Source organism: Mizuhopecten yessoensis, unplaced genomic scaffold (genome assembly GCF_002113885.1).
Source record: "Mizuhopecten yessoensis strain PY_sf001 unplaced genomic scaffold, ASM211388v2 scaffold10935, whole genome shotgun sequence".
Lineage (NCBI taxonomy): Eukaryota > Metazoa > Mollusca > Bivalvia > Pectinida > Pectinidae > Mizuhopecten > Mizuhopecten yessoensis.
In genome coordinates this window covers 1-18325 of record NW_018408795.1, presented here as the reverse complement: position 1 = coordinate 18325, position 18325 = coordinate 1, and the positions used below count along the sequence as shown (strand labels likewise).

The following is an 18325-nucleotide window of genomic DNA, read 5'->3' as shown; positions in this document are numbered from 1 at the left end:
TATAATACCCTTCAGACATTGAAGGTCATACACTAACGACATGATAGATCAAACACTACACACATGATAGATCATACACTACACACATGATACCTGGTAGATCATACACTACAGACATAGAATATAATACACTTCTGACATTGAAGGTCATACACTAACGACATGATAGATCATACACTACTCACATGATAGATCATACACTACACACATGATACCTGGTAGATCATACACTACAGACATAGTATATAATACACTTCAGACATTGAAGGTCATACACCAACGACATGATAGATCATACACTACACACATGATACCTGGTAGATCATACACTACAGACATAGAATATAATACCCTTCAGACATTGAAGGTCATACACTAACGACATGATAGATCAAACACTACACACATGATAGATCATACACTACGCACATGATAGATCATACACTACACACATGATAGATCAAACACTACAGACAAGATAGATCAAACCCTACAGTCATGATAGATCATACACTACACACATGATAGATCATCTACAGACCTGGTAGATCATACACTACAGACATAGTATATAATACACTACAAACATTGAAGGTCATACACTACCGACATGATAGATCATACACTACAGACATTGAAGGTCATACACTACAGACATGGTATAGGTCATACACTACAGACATAGTATATAATACACTTCAGACATTGAAGGTCATACACTAACGACATGATAGATCATACGCTACACACATGATAGATCATACACTACGCACATGATAGATCATACACTACACACATGATAGATCAAACACTACAGACAAGATAGATCAAACCCTACAGTCATGATAGATCATACACTACAGACGTGGTAAATCATACACTACAGACATGGTTAATCATACACTACAGACCTGGTAGCTCATACACTACAGACATATTATATAATACACTACAAACATTGAAGGTCATACACTACCGACATGATAGATCATACACTACAGACATTGAAGGTAATACACTAACGACATGATAGATCATACACTACACACATGATACCTGGTAGATCATACACTACAGACATAGTATATAATACACTACAGACTTGGTAGATCATACACTACAGACATGATAGATCATACACTGATCATACACTACAGACATAGAATATAATACCCTTCAGACATTGAAGGTCATACACTAACGACATGATAGATCAAACACTACACACATGATAGATCATACACTACGCACATGATAGATCATACACTACACACATGATACCTGGTAGATCATACACTACAGACATAGAATATAATACCCTTCAGACATTGAAGGTCATACACTAACGACATGATAGATCATACGCTACACACATGATAGATCATACACTACACACATGATAGATCAAACACTACAGACAAGATAGATCAAACCCTACAGTCATGATAGATCATACACTACACACATGATACCTGGTAGATCATACACTACAGACATAGTATATAATACACTTCAGACATTGAAGGTCATACACTAACGACATGATAGATCAAACACTACCCACATGATAGATCATACACTACAGACAAGATAGATCATCCACTACAGACATGATAGATCATACACTGATCATACACTACAGACATAGAATATAATACACTTCTGACATTGAAGGTCATACACTAACGACATGATAGATCATACACTACAGACATGGTAGATCATACACTACAGACTTGGTAGATCATACACTACAGACATGTTATATACTACACTACATGTCAACATGATTGGAGTTAATCACAGATGTGTCAGTTCACTTACGTTCCTTTACCTTGTGCTATATCCCAGAGTGACTTTGACTCATTATGTTTGAATTTTAATTGTCAAATAGTGTTTTAAAAAGAATTATGTAATATAGCTTGAAATATTTTAGATAATACAATAGAATATGACGTGTGTTTTTAATGCAAAACACAGATTTCTGAAGTCATTTCAATTGATTTGATGACTTTCATTTGCCCTGCTCTGAGTGGCTAAATAGACCTATTGTATGCAATATTGTATTTCCAATTGCTTACTGCTCATCTGTTTATTGCAGGTTTAGTAACACTTTGTTGAATGTAACTTCTCATACAGTTCATTTACCTCTCATACCCTTTGACTTAACATATAGAATTATAACATGCACAGTTCAGGGAACTAAGAAAATAAGTGGGTGTTAGGATTTTTAGCTCACATGGCCCGATGGGCCAAGTGAGCTTATGCCGTGGCCTGTGCATGGCATCAAGATTTACTTTAAACAACTTCTTCTTAATAACCAAAAGGCCTAGGTTGACGATATTTTGCCAGAAGTAAACTGGGTTGAAGAGCTACCAAGCTTGTTCAAATAATTACCTTTGCCCGTATTTAAGGTCACAGGGGTCAAATATCTTAACATGAGGCCCAAGGGCCTTAGCGGTCACCTGAGTTATATTATAGGTACTAGTAGCTCAATTTCATTGTTGAGATGTACAAAATGTGGAAAACAACACGTAAACAAAGTGAAATACAATACTTGTCATGTCACCAAAGGATAAAAACTTTAAAAACTATTCAAATAAATTATTTAACTTTTAACCATAATCCCCATTTGGGCCCCTTGCAACCCTTCAGCCCCTGGGGATGGGGCAGGATCTTATTTTCTCATACCAACTAATTGCCATCTGGCATCATAATCATTCCAACCAAGTTTGAATACATCTGTCAGTCTGAAGAAGAAGATTTTTGAAATATTGGTTAATTTTCCCTTTGGGGCCCCGTCCTGGACCCTGGGGTTGGGGCAGGAATCACGATTTTACAATTTGATACCATCTTCCTCCAAGAATGATTCTTACCAAGTAAGAATAATTTCCTGCTGAAAATGGACAAAATATACCCAAAAGTTTTTCCCTATATAAACTACAGTAAACTTTATATACCCCCTCCCAAAGGGAGAACGGATGGCCCGGGGTTACTGAAATTCACAATTGAAATAAAGACCCGATGATCTTTCCATCCATGCAGAGAAATTGACTGTTGTACCTCTGAGTCTGGAGGAGAAGATTTTTGAAATATTGGTTACTTTTCCCTTTGGGGCCCTGCCCCGGCCCCTGGGGTTTGGGTAGGTATCCCAATTTTACAATTTTGTAGCCTCATCTACCAAGGATGATTCTGACCAAGTTTGAAAAAATTCCATCAAATGGTTCTTGAGAAGAAGTATAAAATGTAAAAAGTTTACGCACGACGGAGGATACACGACTTTAAACGACTTCTAAATTATCAGAATGCCCAGGATGATGATATTTGGCCAAATTAGCATGCTGGGATGAAAGGCTACCAAGTTTGTTCAAAGTTACAGGGGTCAAATATGTTAAAATCTTTATCGACTTCTTCTGTGAATAACCAAAATGCCCAGGGTGATGATATTTCACCAGTAGCATGCATGGTTACAGGACTACCAAATATGTTCAAATGAATGACCTTCACTTACATTCAAGGTCACAGGGTTTAATCGTCTTAAAAACCCTTTAAACAATTGCTTCTGAATAACCGTAAGGACCAGGATAGAGATCTAGCCAGTAGCATACTAGGACAAAGGGCTGCCAAGTTTGTTAAAATAAATGACCTTCACTCATCATATTCAAGGTCACAGGAGTCAAATTTGTTAAAAAAATCTTGAAACAACTTCTGAAAACTAAAAGGTGTAGAATGATGATATTTGGCCAGTAAAATGCTTCGATGAAGGGCTACTCAGTTTGTTCAAATGAATGACCTTGACTGGTATTCAAGGTCACAGACATCAACCATGTTTAAACATTAAAGACTTATTATACGCCCGTCAAAATTTGACAGGTGTATGTATTATGGTATAGCGTTTGTGTCTGGTTAAGGTTAAGGTTTAGCTGCAAGTTTCTTCAGTGGTCTACAGTTCAGTCAAATCATGTGCTATTGTCCTAATTTTTGGCATGGATGTTCATGTGGGGTCTAAGAAGGACGATATGGATTTAATTTGGGAAAATGATTTCTAATTTTGGAAATTTTGGACATGTTTGGGACTTGACTTTTTTTGCACAATTTCTCGGTTAAAGTTTTGGTGAGAGTTTCTTCAGTGGTGTACAGTTCAGTCAGATAGTGTATTATTGTCCTAAACTTTGGCATGGATGTTCATGTGGGTCTAACAAGGACAATATGGATTTAGTTGAACAAACAAAAAATCATTGCAATGGGTCAGACTATTATTATTATTAGTCTAGTTTTGAATAACCATAAGGCCTAGAATGTTGTTATCTGGCCAGTAGCTAAATTTGCTAGGGTAAAGGGCTACCAAATTTGTTAAAATGAATGACCTTGACTTATATTCAAGGTCACAGGGGTTAAATTTGTTTAAAATCTTTAAACACCTTCTGAATAACCATATATGAGGCCAAGAAAGTTGATATTCGGCCAGTAGCATGCTTGAATGAAGGGATATCAAGTCATTTGAATGACCTTGACCCTCTTTTAAGATCACATTTGGTCAAATATGTATAAACCTTTTAATGACCTAATCTCAATAAACAAAAGGTCTCGGGTGGTGATATTGGCAAGTTGCATGCTGAGATGAAGGGCTAAAAAGTTTGTTCAATGTAATGACTTTGTTCGACTTTCAAGGTCACAGGGGTCAAATCTTTTAACAGGTTCTTCTGAATGACTTTAGTCTGAAATAAATACTGATATTTTGCCTGAAGCTATATTTCAGATCACTTTTAAGGTTACAAGTGTGAGATTAAAACCGGAGGTGATTGATGCAGGCTCATTGGGCCTCTTGTTGATGAAACTTGCTCAGAAAAGTGCTGAATTACCTGCATGGTTAAAATCATCCTGATGCTTGTAGCAGGATGTTAACAATCACCCTGATGCTTGTAACAGTATGTTAACAATCACCCTGATGCTTGTAGCAGTATGTTAACAATCACCTTGATGCTTGTAGCAGAATGTTAACAATCACCCTGATGCTAATTGTAGCAAAATGTTAACAATCACCCTGATGCTTGTAGCAGAATGTTAACAATCACCTTGATGCTTGTAGCAGAATGTTAACAATCACCCTGATGCTTGTAGCAGAATGTTAACAATCACCCTGATGCTAATTGTAGCAGTATGTTAACTATCACCCTGATGCTTGTAACAGAATGTTAACAATCACCCTGATGCTAATTGTAGCAGTATGTTAACAATCACCCTGATGCTTGTAACAGATTGTTAAAATCACCCTGATGCTTGTAGCAGTATGTTAACAATCACCCTGATGCTAATTGTAGCAGTATGTTAACAATCACCCTGATGCTTGTAGCAGGATGTTAACAATCACCCTGATGCTTGTAGCAGTATGTTAACAATCACCCTGATGCTTGTAGCAGAATGTTAACAATCACCCTGATGCTTGTAGCAGGATGTTTGTAGCAGAATGTTAACAATCACCCTGATGCTTGTAGCAGAATGTTAACAAGCTAAGACATAATAGTCTTATGATGTGTAAAAAAGTAAAAACATTTCCTTGGAAAATGTCAAAAAGACGGAATTAATAGGAGTTGAATGATTCCTCTTTATACAGCAAAAGAGAAAACTACAGATAAACATTTTATGAATGCAGGCCCTTTTGGCCTCAAGTTGTTTGACTGATTGATGATTTGATCAGTATTAGGTCCTTATCTCTATCTATCTATATATTATACGTACTCCACAGAGACCAAAATGGTTTTAATGCTTTATCTATTTCAGTGGTCATACGGTGTATTGATGTGGGAGGTGATGTCCCGTGGTGTTTTGCTGCCCTACTTCGACATCGAAAAAAATGAGGATATAAAAGATCATGTTATAAGTGGCTTTCGTCTCGGAAAACCTGAAACTGTACCTGATGAAATGTAAGTTAGTACTAAGACCAGTTGTTGTCAAAACAGCAAACAAACAAAGAAAACAAAAACAATCATGTTATCAGTGCTTATCAAAATCACAAGGACATAGCAAAAATTCATTTCATCAGTGGTTATCAAAATAGCAAGGACATTATAAAAAATCATGTTAGCAGTGGCTAACATTGCAGAAAACTTAAAGGTACTTAGACTTGTCTGTATTAAAAACCATGAACATGTTCCTCCAGATTTTAATCTTACAGTTATTCAGTATTTTCAGGCCTGTCTTGGCGAGAGCCGAGCGGCTTATTAATTCTGTCCAGAGAACGAAATGACGGACCCACTTCCGTTTGGGATGATTGCGCATATTTCAGTCTTCCGCTATATAGTTTCGTTATCGTAAATAGAAAGTAGAATCTCTTGACACTCGCCTGTGGGTTACATAAAGTCTTCTGATACTCTTCTCCAAATAATAATCCATACTTTTAATAATTGCTGAAAACAAAATGTTTATCTCCGTCGCATTCTACGAGTGTTGTGGTGGTGAAATTCGTGTACTAGGTTTGAGCGTTTTAGCAACTCGGATTGAGGTCTGAGGAGGTTTATGCGTGTGAAACACATCATGCGAGAAAGCACACGTGAAGACTGTCAAGCATTGACGCTGTCCATAGAAGGAAGAAGTAAATATATATATACTTATAAACCGTAAAAATAAGTGATGGAGTATAACCTCTGTTTTGATGTTTCAAACAGGAACGTAATATAACATATAGTGCTTAGGTTGATAACGGTAATGGCTCTGAGACGAGACGATATGTGAACTGTGTATGCTTATCAAACATTTCTTTAACAAAGCATATTATTTCTGGTTTATTTATTTATGAAAATGTAACAACTTAATAACATGACACAACTGCCGCTGCTGTTTGACAAGAATTTGCGCCGTGTCAAAATATTATCCAATCCGGTGTAAGGGAAATAACTCTTACGTTGGTAAAGTCGCATTGAGAAATATAATTCCAATATATTCCAAGAACATTTGTGAGATTTTGTGAGATTTTGTATATTCAATGACACTAAATAAAGACACTACATATATTAATAATTATTATTAATATGAATAAAAAATAAATAAAAATAAAAGGAGAACAATGTCTCTTTTTTTTCTCCATGCATGCTTTCCCACTTCTGTTAATTATCCTTCATTTAACAAGCACAAAATGCACCTATTCTTTATTATCCATTCACCAATTGCCATTCTTCACGTAAATGCTCATGTCACATCATTGGAGGATGCTTATGAATGAAAATTACAACAATGCGTCGCACTTAAAGAGGGTAAAAAAGGAGGAGAGGGAGAAATGTTTTTAAGGCATCATTTAAGAGGTGATCAATTTTGGAAATCCCAAAGGCAACATCATCACACCTGATTTTCAATTAGCAGAATACAGAACACATACCTGAGTTATTATAGTAAATATTGATGCTCAACGTGTTACTGAAGCAATTAAATTTAAAGTGGTGAGCGGCTTTAATGTCACACTGACATAATTCTAGTTTGGCTCTAAGACAAGTTTTTAGCTCACCTGGTCTGAAAGACCATGATGAGCTTATGCCATACCGCAGCGTCCGTCATCCGTCCGTCTGTCGTCCGTCAACTTTTCCTTTAAAACGCCACTATAGTCCTGAACAGCCAAGTAGATTTTGACTAAATTTTGACTGGAGCGTCCTTGGACCAAGGGAACAAAATTTTGTATAAACAGTGGGTGTGGCCCCCTTAGGGGCAGTGAGCGGGGTCGAATAGGGAAAATAGAGGTAAAACCTTTAATATCCTTCTTCTGCCATAGGGATTAAGGGATTTTATCCTAATTTAGTCTGGAGTATGCTTGGGCCAAGGGGACACAATTTTGTATAAACAGTGGGTGTGGCCCCCTTGGGGGAAGAGGTGCGAGGCCAAATAATGGAAATAAAGGTAAAACCTTTAAAATCCTTCTTCTACCATAGGGATTAAGGGATTTTATTCTTATTTAGTCTGGAACATCTTTGGTCAAAAGGGACTCAATTTTGTATAAACAGTGAGTGTGGCCCCCCTGGGGGCAGAGGGGCGGGCCCAATAGGGAAAAAGAGCAAATTCTTCAAAATCCTTCTGCTTCTGTAGGAATGACAGGATTTTGTCCAAATTTGGTATGAACGGTTGGCCTGACCCGTTGGCCTGACCCCTCCTGGGGGCAGAGAGGCGGGCCCAATAAGGGATATATAGGAATAGCATTTAATATCCTTTTTCTTTATGGGATGGAGGTATTTTGACCAAATTTTAATAGTAGCATCCTATGGGGAAGGGAAATCAATTTTGTATAAATGGTGAGTCTGACCCCACTTGGGCCTGAGGGGTTGGGCCCAAAAGGGGTAATTTAGTATATTCTTTAAATTTCTACTTCTTCTGTAGGAATGACAGGATTTTATCCATATTTGGTCTAAAGCATCCTTTGGTGATGGGGACTATATTTTGTATAAACTTTGGGTCTGACCTTCTGGGGCAGAGGGGTGGGGCCCAATAGGGGAAACATAGCAAATTCTTAAAATTACTTCTTCTTTTGTAGGAATGACAGTATTCTGTCCAAATTTGGGACGAATTAGCACCCTTGGGTGAAGGGGAACCAATTTTGTATAAACTGTGGGTTTTAACAGAGGGGTGGGGCCAAATAGGGAAAATAGAAAAATAGCTTTGAAGTCCTTCTTCTTCTGTAGGAATGACAGGATTATGTCCATATTTGGTCTAAAGCATCCTTGGGTAAAGGGGAACTCTTGTTTGTCATCTCACTGCTCTTCATGGTGAACATGTGATTGTACAACACTAAGCTATAGAAAATAAAGTCTATCTCTCTATCAGAACTAGGTTAAAAAAAGGTGTCTGAATAGACATATACTGTATAGCTGATTTTTAGCTTACCTGCCCGAAGGGCAAGTGAGCTTATGTCATTTTGCGTCGTCCGTCGTCCGTCCGTTGTCTGTCCGTCATCCATCAACTTTTCCTTTAAACAACTTCTTCTGAAGAATGGAGAGCGTATAGCCATGCTATTTAACTGAAAGCTTTGTTGGTAGGAGCCTGACAAAGTTTGAGAAGGGAAATGACCTTGACCTTATTTCAAGGTGACAGGGGTCAAATGTGTCAAACACTTCAAACAACTTCTGAAGAACTGAAAGGTATGGAATCTTCATATTCGGCTGGTGGCTTCCTGGGATAGAGCCTGACAAATTTGGTGAATAAAAATGACCTTGACCTACTTTCAGGTCACAGGTCAAATGTGTGAAACGGTTTAAAGGACTTCTTCTGAAGAACTGAAAGGTATAGAATCCTCATATTTGGCTGGATGCTTCTTGGGATAGAGCCCGACAAAGTTTTAAAAAGAAAATGACCTTGACCTTCTAACAGGGATGGAGTGACAAAGTTTGCGAGTGAAATATTTGTAGTACAGGATAATATTTAATGAGAATATTTTTCTGACTGCTTAAATATTCAGGTGAGCGATACAGGCCCTATTGTTTAGTTACATTTGGTGATGTGACTTAAAACTGAATGTGGAAAGTTAAAGTTAAATTTTTGGTGCTTTAAAATTTGGCAATCTGTTATAAACTCAACGGTTTCAATTTTGCACTTACTATGGTAAACCTGCTGATTTATTTCCACCCAAATTAACTGGAAAAATCAAAACGGCTCACTGTATATATATATATGATTATTGTGCCTGTCAGAGTTCAAATGTTGGCGAACTTGGCGTATTCAAGCCCTGCTGAATTGACCACCATATATATCTGGTGGCAGTCAATATAAGAAAAATTAAATAGAAAATATGGAACAAGGTTTTGGACAGAACCCTCTTCCTAGTTGTTGTATTATTTGTAATTAAATACAGGTATTATTTTGTTATAGAATGATTGTTATGCTCTGAAATAAGCTCAGGAATATTATACAAAAAGAACTTTGTTTTATTATTCAAAATTTATTAATGTTTCTTTACTAAGCAGATGAAATCAGAACTGAAATATTATCGTTAAATTGAAAAAAGTTACATAATTTTTTTTAAATAAAAACTTAATTTTGATGTATGGATTGTTTATGATTTTACGATCTAAAAAGAATTCTGTTGTTAAGTGAAAAGTATGATGTATTTATCAAGCCTGTTATCGTAACTTATTGATCATTACCACATTGTAAATCTGGGTTAAGGCACTCATCCTACGAAATTAATTGGTTGTAGGTACACCCTGATGATGTCTTGTTGGGAGACAAACCATAGCAAACGCCCTGCTTTTGTACGCATCATTGAACGTTTGATAGACATTCTGAATCCGCCAGAGTCTCCAACACTGATGTATCAGAACCAGCAGCATGAGGAGCTGCCCGAGTACGGAAATGTTCCAGATGACAGACCAAAGCTTCCCTCACGGGCCAATATGCCAGCAAAGAATGGCGATGTCAATTTCGGTTCTACGTAATAATTGAGATGAAATTGACTGTTGACAGAAAAACTTTGATACTTCTCAGCATCATGAGGACCAGCTATAGGCATAGTCATCATTGTAGGCAAGCAGCTTGTGAGAAGATCTGTCAGAGGATTAACTTCCAAACAAAACTTCATATATCTATATTACAAAATGTAATTAAAAAAAATGTGTGCCATACTAACTTCAAAAGTCTATGATGTGTGTATATAATGCAGTCAAATAAGCCATGTATATGATGTCTATACAGTCAGTGTGTGTAAGGTTCAAATATAGATGTGTCCAACAAGGTTTGGGTCTGCATGGTCAGTCAAATCAGCCAGTCCAGCAATATGTGTCTCCAGTCAAACCAAATATTCTCTTGGGTTTTTTCTTTCTTTTATGTGGGTTTTCCTGGTCTGGATAAAGACAAGATAAAAAATGAATAAATACTTGATAAAGACTTCAAAATCACTCAGTATATGTAATGTTAAAGATTGTGTGTATATTTTCTTAAATCTGAAAAAACAAATCTCCCACTTTACTGTCTTTTATTTGATAGCAAAATTACTCTAAAGTAGAGGGAATACAGATGTTCCCAGCTGAAATGTATTTCTGTTTTGAACCAGATAAAAAGAGCAAAATTACATTTCAAGTCCTGACAGTAGATATTGAAGGAATTCTAAAACCTGTAATTAGGGTCTTGTATCCCCATCCCAGTCTGAGGGGCTGCCGTCTTAGAGATGTAGAGTGAAACTCATGACTCATCTTCTGTATTCAATAGCATTAGGTGTTAAGAAAAAAATGTTTAGCATTCATTTGAAAAAAATATAACATTGCATGGATATTATTATTGTGCTTATCATTGTAATTAATGACTTGCAATTATTTGAGTGACAAAATATTTAAACAGAAAAATCTATTGTCTATTTTAAGAGCTAGTTTAACACATTGTATGTGCCAGCCTCTGGGGAAGAGTAGGATGAGCATCATCTTGTCCATATCTTTGTCCTTTAAACACACTATTTCTGTTCATCTGTATGTTTGTCCATCTCTCAACATTTGATTCGATTTCAGCTTCCTTGAGTGAAGTGTTAAGCCAAATATCATGAAACTTGATGTATTCCTGACATCAGTCTCTGGAGTAAAGTCAAAAGTCAAGGTTATATGTTTATGGTCAAGGTCACAGCTACACAATCTTTACATGAGGATGGTAAAATTGTATTTTTTGGCTTGTCCACAAGTTCCTGACTAAATTTTTAAAACATTTCATGACAATTCACAGAAGTTAATTCCTGATATCTCCCTTGAGACAATCGGAAGGCCTGAAGGTCATATATTCAAGGTCAGGGTCACAGATATGTTATCTTTACATGATGATGGAAAAATTAGATACTGCATGTACCAGTATTCTGCTTGTTTAATGATTTTCAACCATATTTTATGAAACTTCATACAATTATTCCTTGCACAGATACCTGGAGACCAGTTATAGGCCACATATTCAAGGTCTAAGCTACAGAATCTTTACATAAGATGGGAAACTTTCAACCAAATTCATAATCTCCATACTTTCAACCAAATTCATAATCTCCATACTTTCAATTACAGTTGTGGGTTGCACAACGTTACACTATGTACGCACCATGTGTGCACAGTGTGTGAACGATGTGTGCACAGTGTGTGAACGATGTGTGCACAGTGTGTGAATGATGTGTGCACCATGTGTGCACAGTGTGTGAACCATGTGTGCATCATGTGTGCACAGTGTGTGAATGATGTGTGCACCATGTGTGCACCATGTGTGCACAGTGTGTGAACCATGTGTGCACCATGTGTGCACAGTGTGTGAACGATGTATGCACCATGTGTGCACAGTGTATGAACGATGTGTGCACCATGTGTGAACCATGTGTGCACCATGTGTGCACCATGTGTGCACAGTGTGTGAATGATGTGTGCACGATGTGCGAATGATAAAAACTTGGACGATCATTGCTTGCGCACGATGGACGACTGTTGGGCGATTACAATCGTGGTCAGTGTAAATTGAGGAATGCCTTAACAACATATACAAGGTTTTTTTAAACAAATGAACTTGATGTTTAAGTATTTTTTCTATATTATAGCTACATATAAGCTATAAGCTTATCTTTCTGTTTATACTTTCTTTAATTCAGAAATTGTGTTTTCAGTGTTTTTTAAACGACCTTAATCAACACATGTAAAATTTCAACACAGTTACGTATACAGATAAACATAACCACTTTGTACGTGTACCTGGACCGTAGTTTTGCCCCACCCGGGGCACTTATATAACTCGTTGGATAGGGGGAGGTGGTTACAACCCAGGTGAAGGGAGCTATAGGCAAACCGACAGTCTAGCGGTTACTGTAATGCTGTATAACACGCATTGTAAAATTACACAAAATCTTAATTATTTTGGTGAGAAATAACAGTAATTTATACAGTGTACATTATTACATAGAGCCTTCCGTTATTTTTTCATTCCGTAATATTGATCTACAAATTGTACCAAATCGCACAGTTGTGCGGTGAGAAGCGCATAACGGAGCAAACGATTGTAAAATCGCACATTTGTACGCACCATGTGTGGACGATGTGCGGACGGTGTTTGAACGATGTATGCACGGTGTGCATATGCTATTTTCGATGCGTTGTGCGGTGACATAACTGTAACACCATAGCCTACTCTACATTGGTAAATACACATGCCAGCTTAATTTCACTCACTCTTCAAAAGCTTTAGTAGATTACCAACCTATCAATCTGACTCCAAAAATTATATTGGTGGGCTTACCGTCTGTTGTACTCTTGTTAAAGATAATTTGTTATTACAGTGACCTAGATCAATATTATGATACATACTGTTCTAAAGACTGAATATTAGAATTTTTACATAAAAGCACCACTAGATGGTATTGCATAATTCTAATTTGTCTTTCAAATGAAAAATTGACAAATATTGTTAAATTTGTGAAAATTGATATCTGTTATTTAGTATGTATTTTTTCTATTTGTTATATCTTTGAAGGTCATAGGGGTCAAATATGTTTAAACCTTTGAACTACTTCTTCTGAATAACTTAGACATATATGGTGATGATATATTGTCAGTAGCATGCTGTGATGTGGTGTGATAAACCTTCCTCATATAAATGACCTTCCAATAAATGACCTGACCTACTTTCAAGGTCAAAGGGGTCAAATATATAAAAACAAACTTTTAACCACTTCTTTTGAATAACCAGGAGGCCCTGGGTGATGATATTTGACCAGTAGCATGCTGGGATATAGAGGAATAAAGTTTAATTTAGTCTGAAAAATCCTAAGCCTAGGAGACTCCAATTTATGGAAAAATTTGCAAATTTACTCTTATTGAGAACATTTTTCCATTGCTCAAATATCCAGGTGAGCATACAGGCCTCTTGATTTCAAAATCTGCTCACCAGCGAGTACTCTAAATGTAAACAGACAAGCCTGCCTTATATGACGTGTAAAGCACACCGGTAAATATGTCTCCACAAATGTTAAATGATTTACGGTCATATGTACATTTCACTAAATGTTGTTCAGTGTCACTTTTCAGTTTATAAAATGTATCATGTGCATTGTGATATAGTACTGCACGATATTATGCATAATTAGTTAATTGAAATTTTATATTAATAATACCTATGTTAAATGTATACTAAAAATGGATACAAGTGTATATGCAGGGGATTGTTTTTATACATTATTTAGGTCAAGTTTTGCTGTGACTGTTTTAAAGTAAAGTGACAAAATCTCTTTTGTACTTGGCCTCAGACTACACATAATGCTTCCGTTTCCTTGTACGCGAATGTAGTGCATTTCTCACTTTTTTGACTCATTTTTAAATGAGTATGTCTTTTATGTGAGTGAAATGAAACTGTATGTTATATCAAAATGAAGCCTGATCTTTTCTCCTTTATTTAATGTGGTTGATTAGTTTTTGTGACTTTAGTGGAAGGATATGGTATGTTGTTGGGCCCCTGAGCATTTCAGGGTATCGTAGTACAACGGGGTTAGGTTGACATTATTTAACTAATATCTTGACAAAAAGATGGTCATGAATACTTTTCCAGCCCACCACAAATGTGTCTTGGATAGCTGAACAAAACCTATAAAGATCAGGTCTTCATAGAATTTGAAGCATGCTTTTTAAAAGGTTTGTCTTTGGAACCTTACTTGTGGTCCGGAGGCTGCATCTTAGTATTACAACAGGATTTAACTGACATTAACTTTAGTGTACTAATTCATGTTTAAAGGGATATTATCCATTTATAAAAGACTGTCTACAGCTTTTCTTGGCGTTGAACTATTTTAGGAAGCAGAGTCTTGTCACTGTATGGGTCGCTTTTATCATCAAATGTATTATGTGCTTGCCTGTAAAGTTTATAATATTCACCTCAAATATTTTTTAATAGTTTAAGTTCATGTGTATGTATATACTTACTGTGTAATGAAGTTTCATCCAGGGTTATATAACAATATGTTTGTATTAAAGTTGATTTCCTTTTGATCTATAATTGAAAATATACACATAAAAAGCTTTATTTAACAAATATAACTTTCTACTTCTGTGCTTGCCGTATAACAAGAATATTACAATTGAATCAAGCTGTTGAATTTCGTTTATCCCGGCCGTTTTACAGTTAGAGCACTATGTTGGTGATTCTGGTTTTTTTTTTTCATTTTGATAATTTTTTATAAAAGTTCTTCAATGTATGATTTCCTTTTCAGAAATAATTCATCAAAACTATAGTTTAAAAGAATGAAAAGTTATCAATGGTTAGGTACTGTTTTTGGCAGTGGTATATGTGGATCCCAAGCGTGTTTACAAAATGGCTGTCAGCACTGGCTGTGTAAATTAGTGCCAGATATTACTGAAATGCTGCTGCTATAAGATTATTGGTTAACAATTTTACACTCATGTCATATCAGTTATATCTTAAACTTTTTCTGTGGATGTATGCACCAGGAAAAACAAAAAAAAGGAACAATGATAGATTATATTTACCCTGATAGTGAAAAGAAGTAAAGAACTTTTGGCAATTCTACAAAGTTTGCAGCTGTATAATTAAGAAAAAATCAACACATGTGCTCGTATTATGGATGACTATATAATGTATATAATTTTTTCGACATTATCAAGTCCAGAGTTATACATTTCACCATAGTATATAAACATATGTTGATTATATCTATTTTACCGAGTAAAATGTAATCTACCTCTGTGTGAATGTTCCTACGCCTTTGATAACCAAGGTGACAGAGTATCTAATCATTTACATTAGGCTGTTTATTTAAATGACCTTGACACACTTTCAAGTTCACATCTGGCTAATAGTGTATATATCTTTAAAAGTTATCTTCTCAATAAAGAAAAGGTATAGGTTGCTGATATTTGGCAAGTTTCATTCTGGGATGAAAGGCTATAAAGTTTGTTCAACTTAATGTCCTTGTTTGACTTTCAAGGTCACAGGGGTCAAATGTATTGAAATCTTTTAACAGGTTCTTTTGAATGACTTTGAGTCAAGACACTCATATTTTGCCTGTAGCTTTATTTTAGTCCACTTATATAAGGTTACAACTGTGAGATTAATACCAGGTGAGCGATGCATGCCCATTGGGCCTCTTGTTTACTTCTTCTCCAAACTCACTTATTAAACCAATTTTAATAAAACAAGTTTCAGGAAGGTTCCATTAGGCCAGAAGGTAAACCAAAATTGTGAATGATATTACCCGAAACTACTTGGCCAATTTCAATGAAAGTTTACAGGTCTGGTTATAACCCCCTCACGCATTAGGGTAGTATTTTTTCATTTCAACCTTTTTTAAGGAGTTATGTCCTATTGTTACAAATCTTTGTCCTGACATCTCCTATACTACTAGGATGATTTTAGCGAGGTTGTTCATCTGGGCTAACATCATTTCATTTGCAAGTATGTTTTGTCATTAAGAGGGAGTATAGGAAGTATGTGAGTGAACTATATACTTAAATAAGTGTACAGCTCGGTCAATAAAGAAATCACTAGTTAGCCTTCAGCTTACAGTTCTGGTTTATATAGGAGCGGGGGGTATTAGCTAGCCTTTGGCTTACAGTTCTAGTTGTATACTGCTTGAGTTGACCGATTAGCCAGTGAGTGAGTCGGAAGATTCATTAAGTAACTGGTTACTAAAAGTTGACTAGTTTTATAACCTTACTTATCATCTTTGTGATAATAACTTTTGTATTTTTTTATATTGAATCTCTTTCACAAAACAAAAAAAGAGTATATTTTTTATTTTTTATTTATATTTTCATGTATTCCAAGGATTTAATGTGTACTTTTAGTTTTTATGTTAATATTTGTATAAATTATATATATTTAATAACCTGGTAACAAAATTGTTTAAGTCGAAATCCAATTCAAATGTTGTACAATTTTAGGTTGAATCTGAATATATTGTTTGTGTTTAAGTATATTTTAATGGTGCAAAGTTTTGTTTCCCTTAATGTGAGTTTTAGGTAATGTTAGGTGTGGGGGCCTGTGATCCGTATTTGTACAATGTGAGTTAAGGGTGATGTTAGGTGTGCGGGCCTGTGCTATGTATTTGTACAATGTGAGTTTAGGGTAATGTTAGGTGTGGGGGCCTGTGATCTGTATTTGTACAAAATTAGTTTAGGGTGATGTTAGATGTGAAGGCCTTTGGTCCGTATTTGTACAATGTGAGTGTAGGGTAATGTTAGGTGTGGGGGCCTGTGATCAGTATTTGTACAATGTGAGTTTAGGGTGATGTTAGGTGTGGGGGCCTGTGATACGTATTTGTACAATGTGAGTTTAGGGTGATGTTAGGAGTGGGGGCCTGTGATATGTATTTGTACAATGTGAGTTTAGGGTAATGTTAGGTGTGGAGGCCTGTGATCCTTATTTGTACAATGTGAGTTTAGGTTGATGTTAGGTGTGGGGGCCTGTGATCCTTATTTGTACAATGTGAGTTTAGGTTGATGTTAGGTGTGGAGGCCTGTGATCCTTATTTTCACAATGTGAGTTTAGGTTGATGTTACGTGTGGGGGCCTGTGATCCGTATTGGTACAATAATTCCCTAGTGAACTATAGTGTTTATTGAGTTATTGATGATCAATACTTTGTTTTAACATCTCTGTGAAATGTTGGTAATGTTAGACTAGAATTATCTTGATTACCCCACCTATTTTGACAAAATACTTAAGAAAAGATTTACGTGGGATAAGTTAAATACGCATATAAACTGGTAATTTGGCTATGTATACTAGCTGATCAATTCAGTGAATTACAAATATGTTTGAAAAAATATTCTGAAAATGCCAAAAAAGATCTGGTTTAATTTGAGACCAACTATTTCCTTGTTTTAGTTAAATATGTAATATGTATGTACATATAAATACAGTGTTTTGTTCTTATGAGAAGAAATTATATATCTACTGCTGAAATCTAAAAACCATGCACCCTGTAAACAAAGTAGCTACAATTACAGTACATTGTATGTTGTTGATTTTATATTCAGGATCTCACTTCCTAAACATTCCAATAACATATCTACTGGTATTTTATACTTCAATCTACTCGTGTAACATAAGGAAGTAACCTCTGGTAATACAGCTATATGTAAAGCTGTAAGCATTAACAATCAAATCCGACTGAAACATCTAACAAAATTACCTGCATTATTATCTGATTCTTTCTTGTAATAAATCCTAGTTTTACTAATTATGGTGTAGATTTGTTCTATATAAATATTGCACCAGAAACCATGAAAAATTTCCACTTATAATACACAGTCTGAATCAACAAGTGTCTACTGTACAGAGTCTGAATCAACAAATGTCCACTATACACACTCTTAATCAACAAATGTCCACTATAC

The 18325-nt window shown here is 35.8% G+C and overlaps 1 protein-coding gene across 1 annotated transcript in view; it reads left to right on the top strand.

Annotated features, from left to right (window-relative positions):
- LOC110463842 (hepatocyte growth factor receptor-like) overlaps positions 1-11119 on the top strand; it is a gene marked incomplete at its 5' end in the record, with an annotated part of 137051 nt that extends 125932 nt beyond the window's left edge. Inside the window, 2 exons of the mRNA XM_021518730.1 lie at positions 5782-5924; positions 10172-11119. Coding sequence (XP_021374405.1) covers positions 5782-5924; positions 10172-10409 — 381 coding nt within the window. The remainder of the gene's footprint in view (positions 1-5781; positions 5925-10171) is intronic.
- Positions 11120-18325: the final 7206 nt, after the last annotated feature.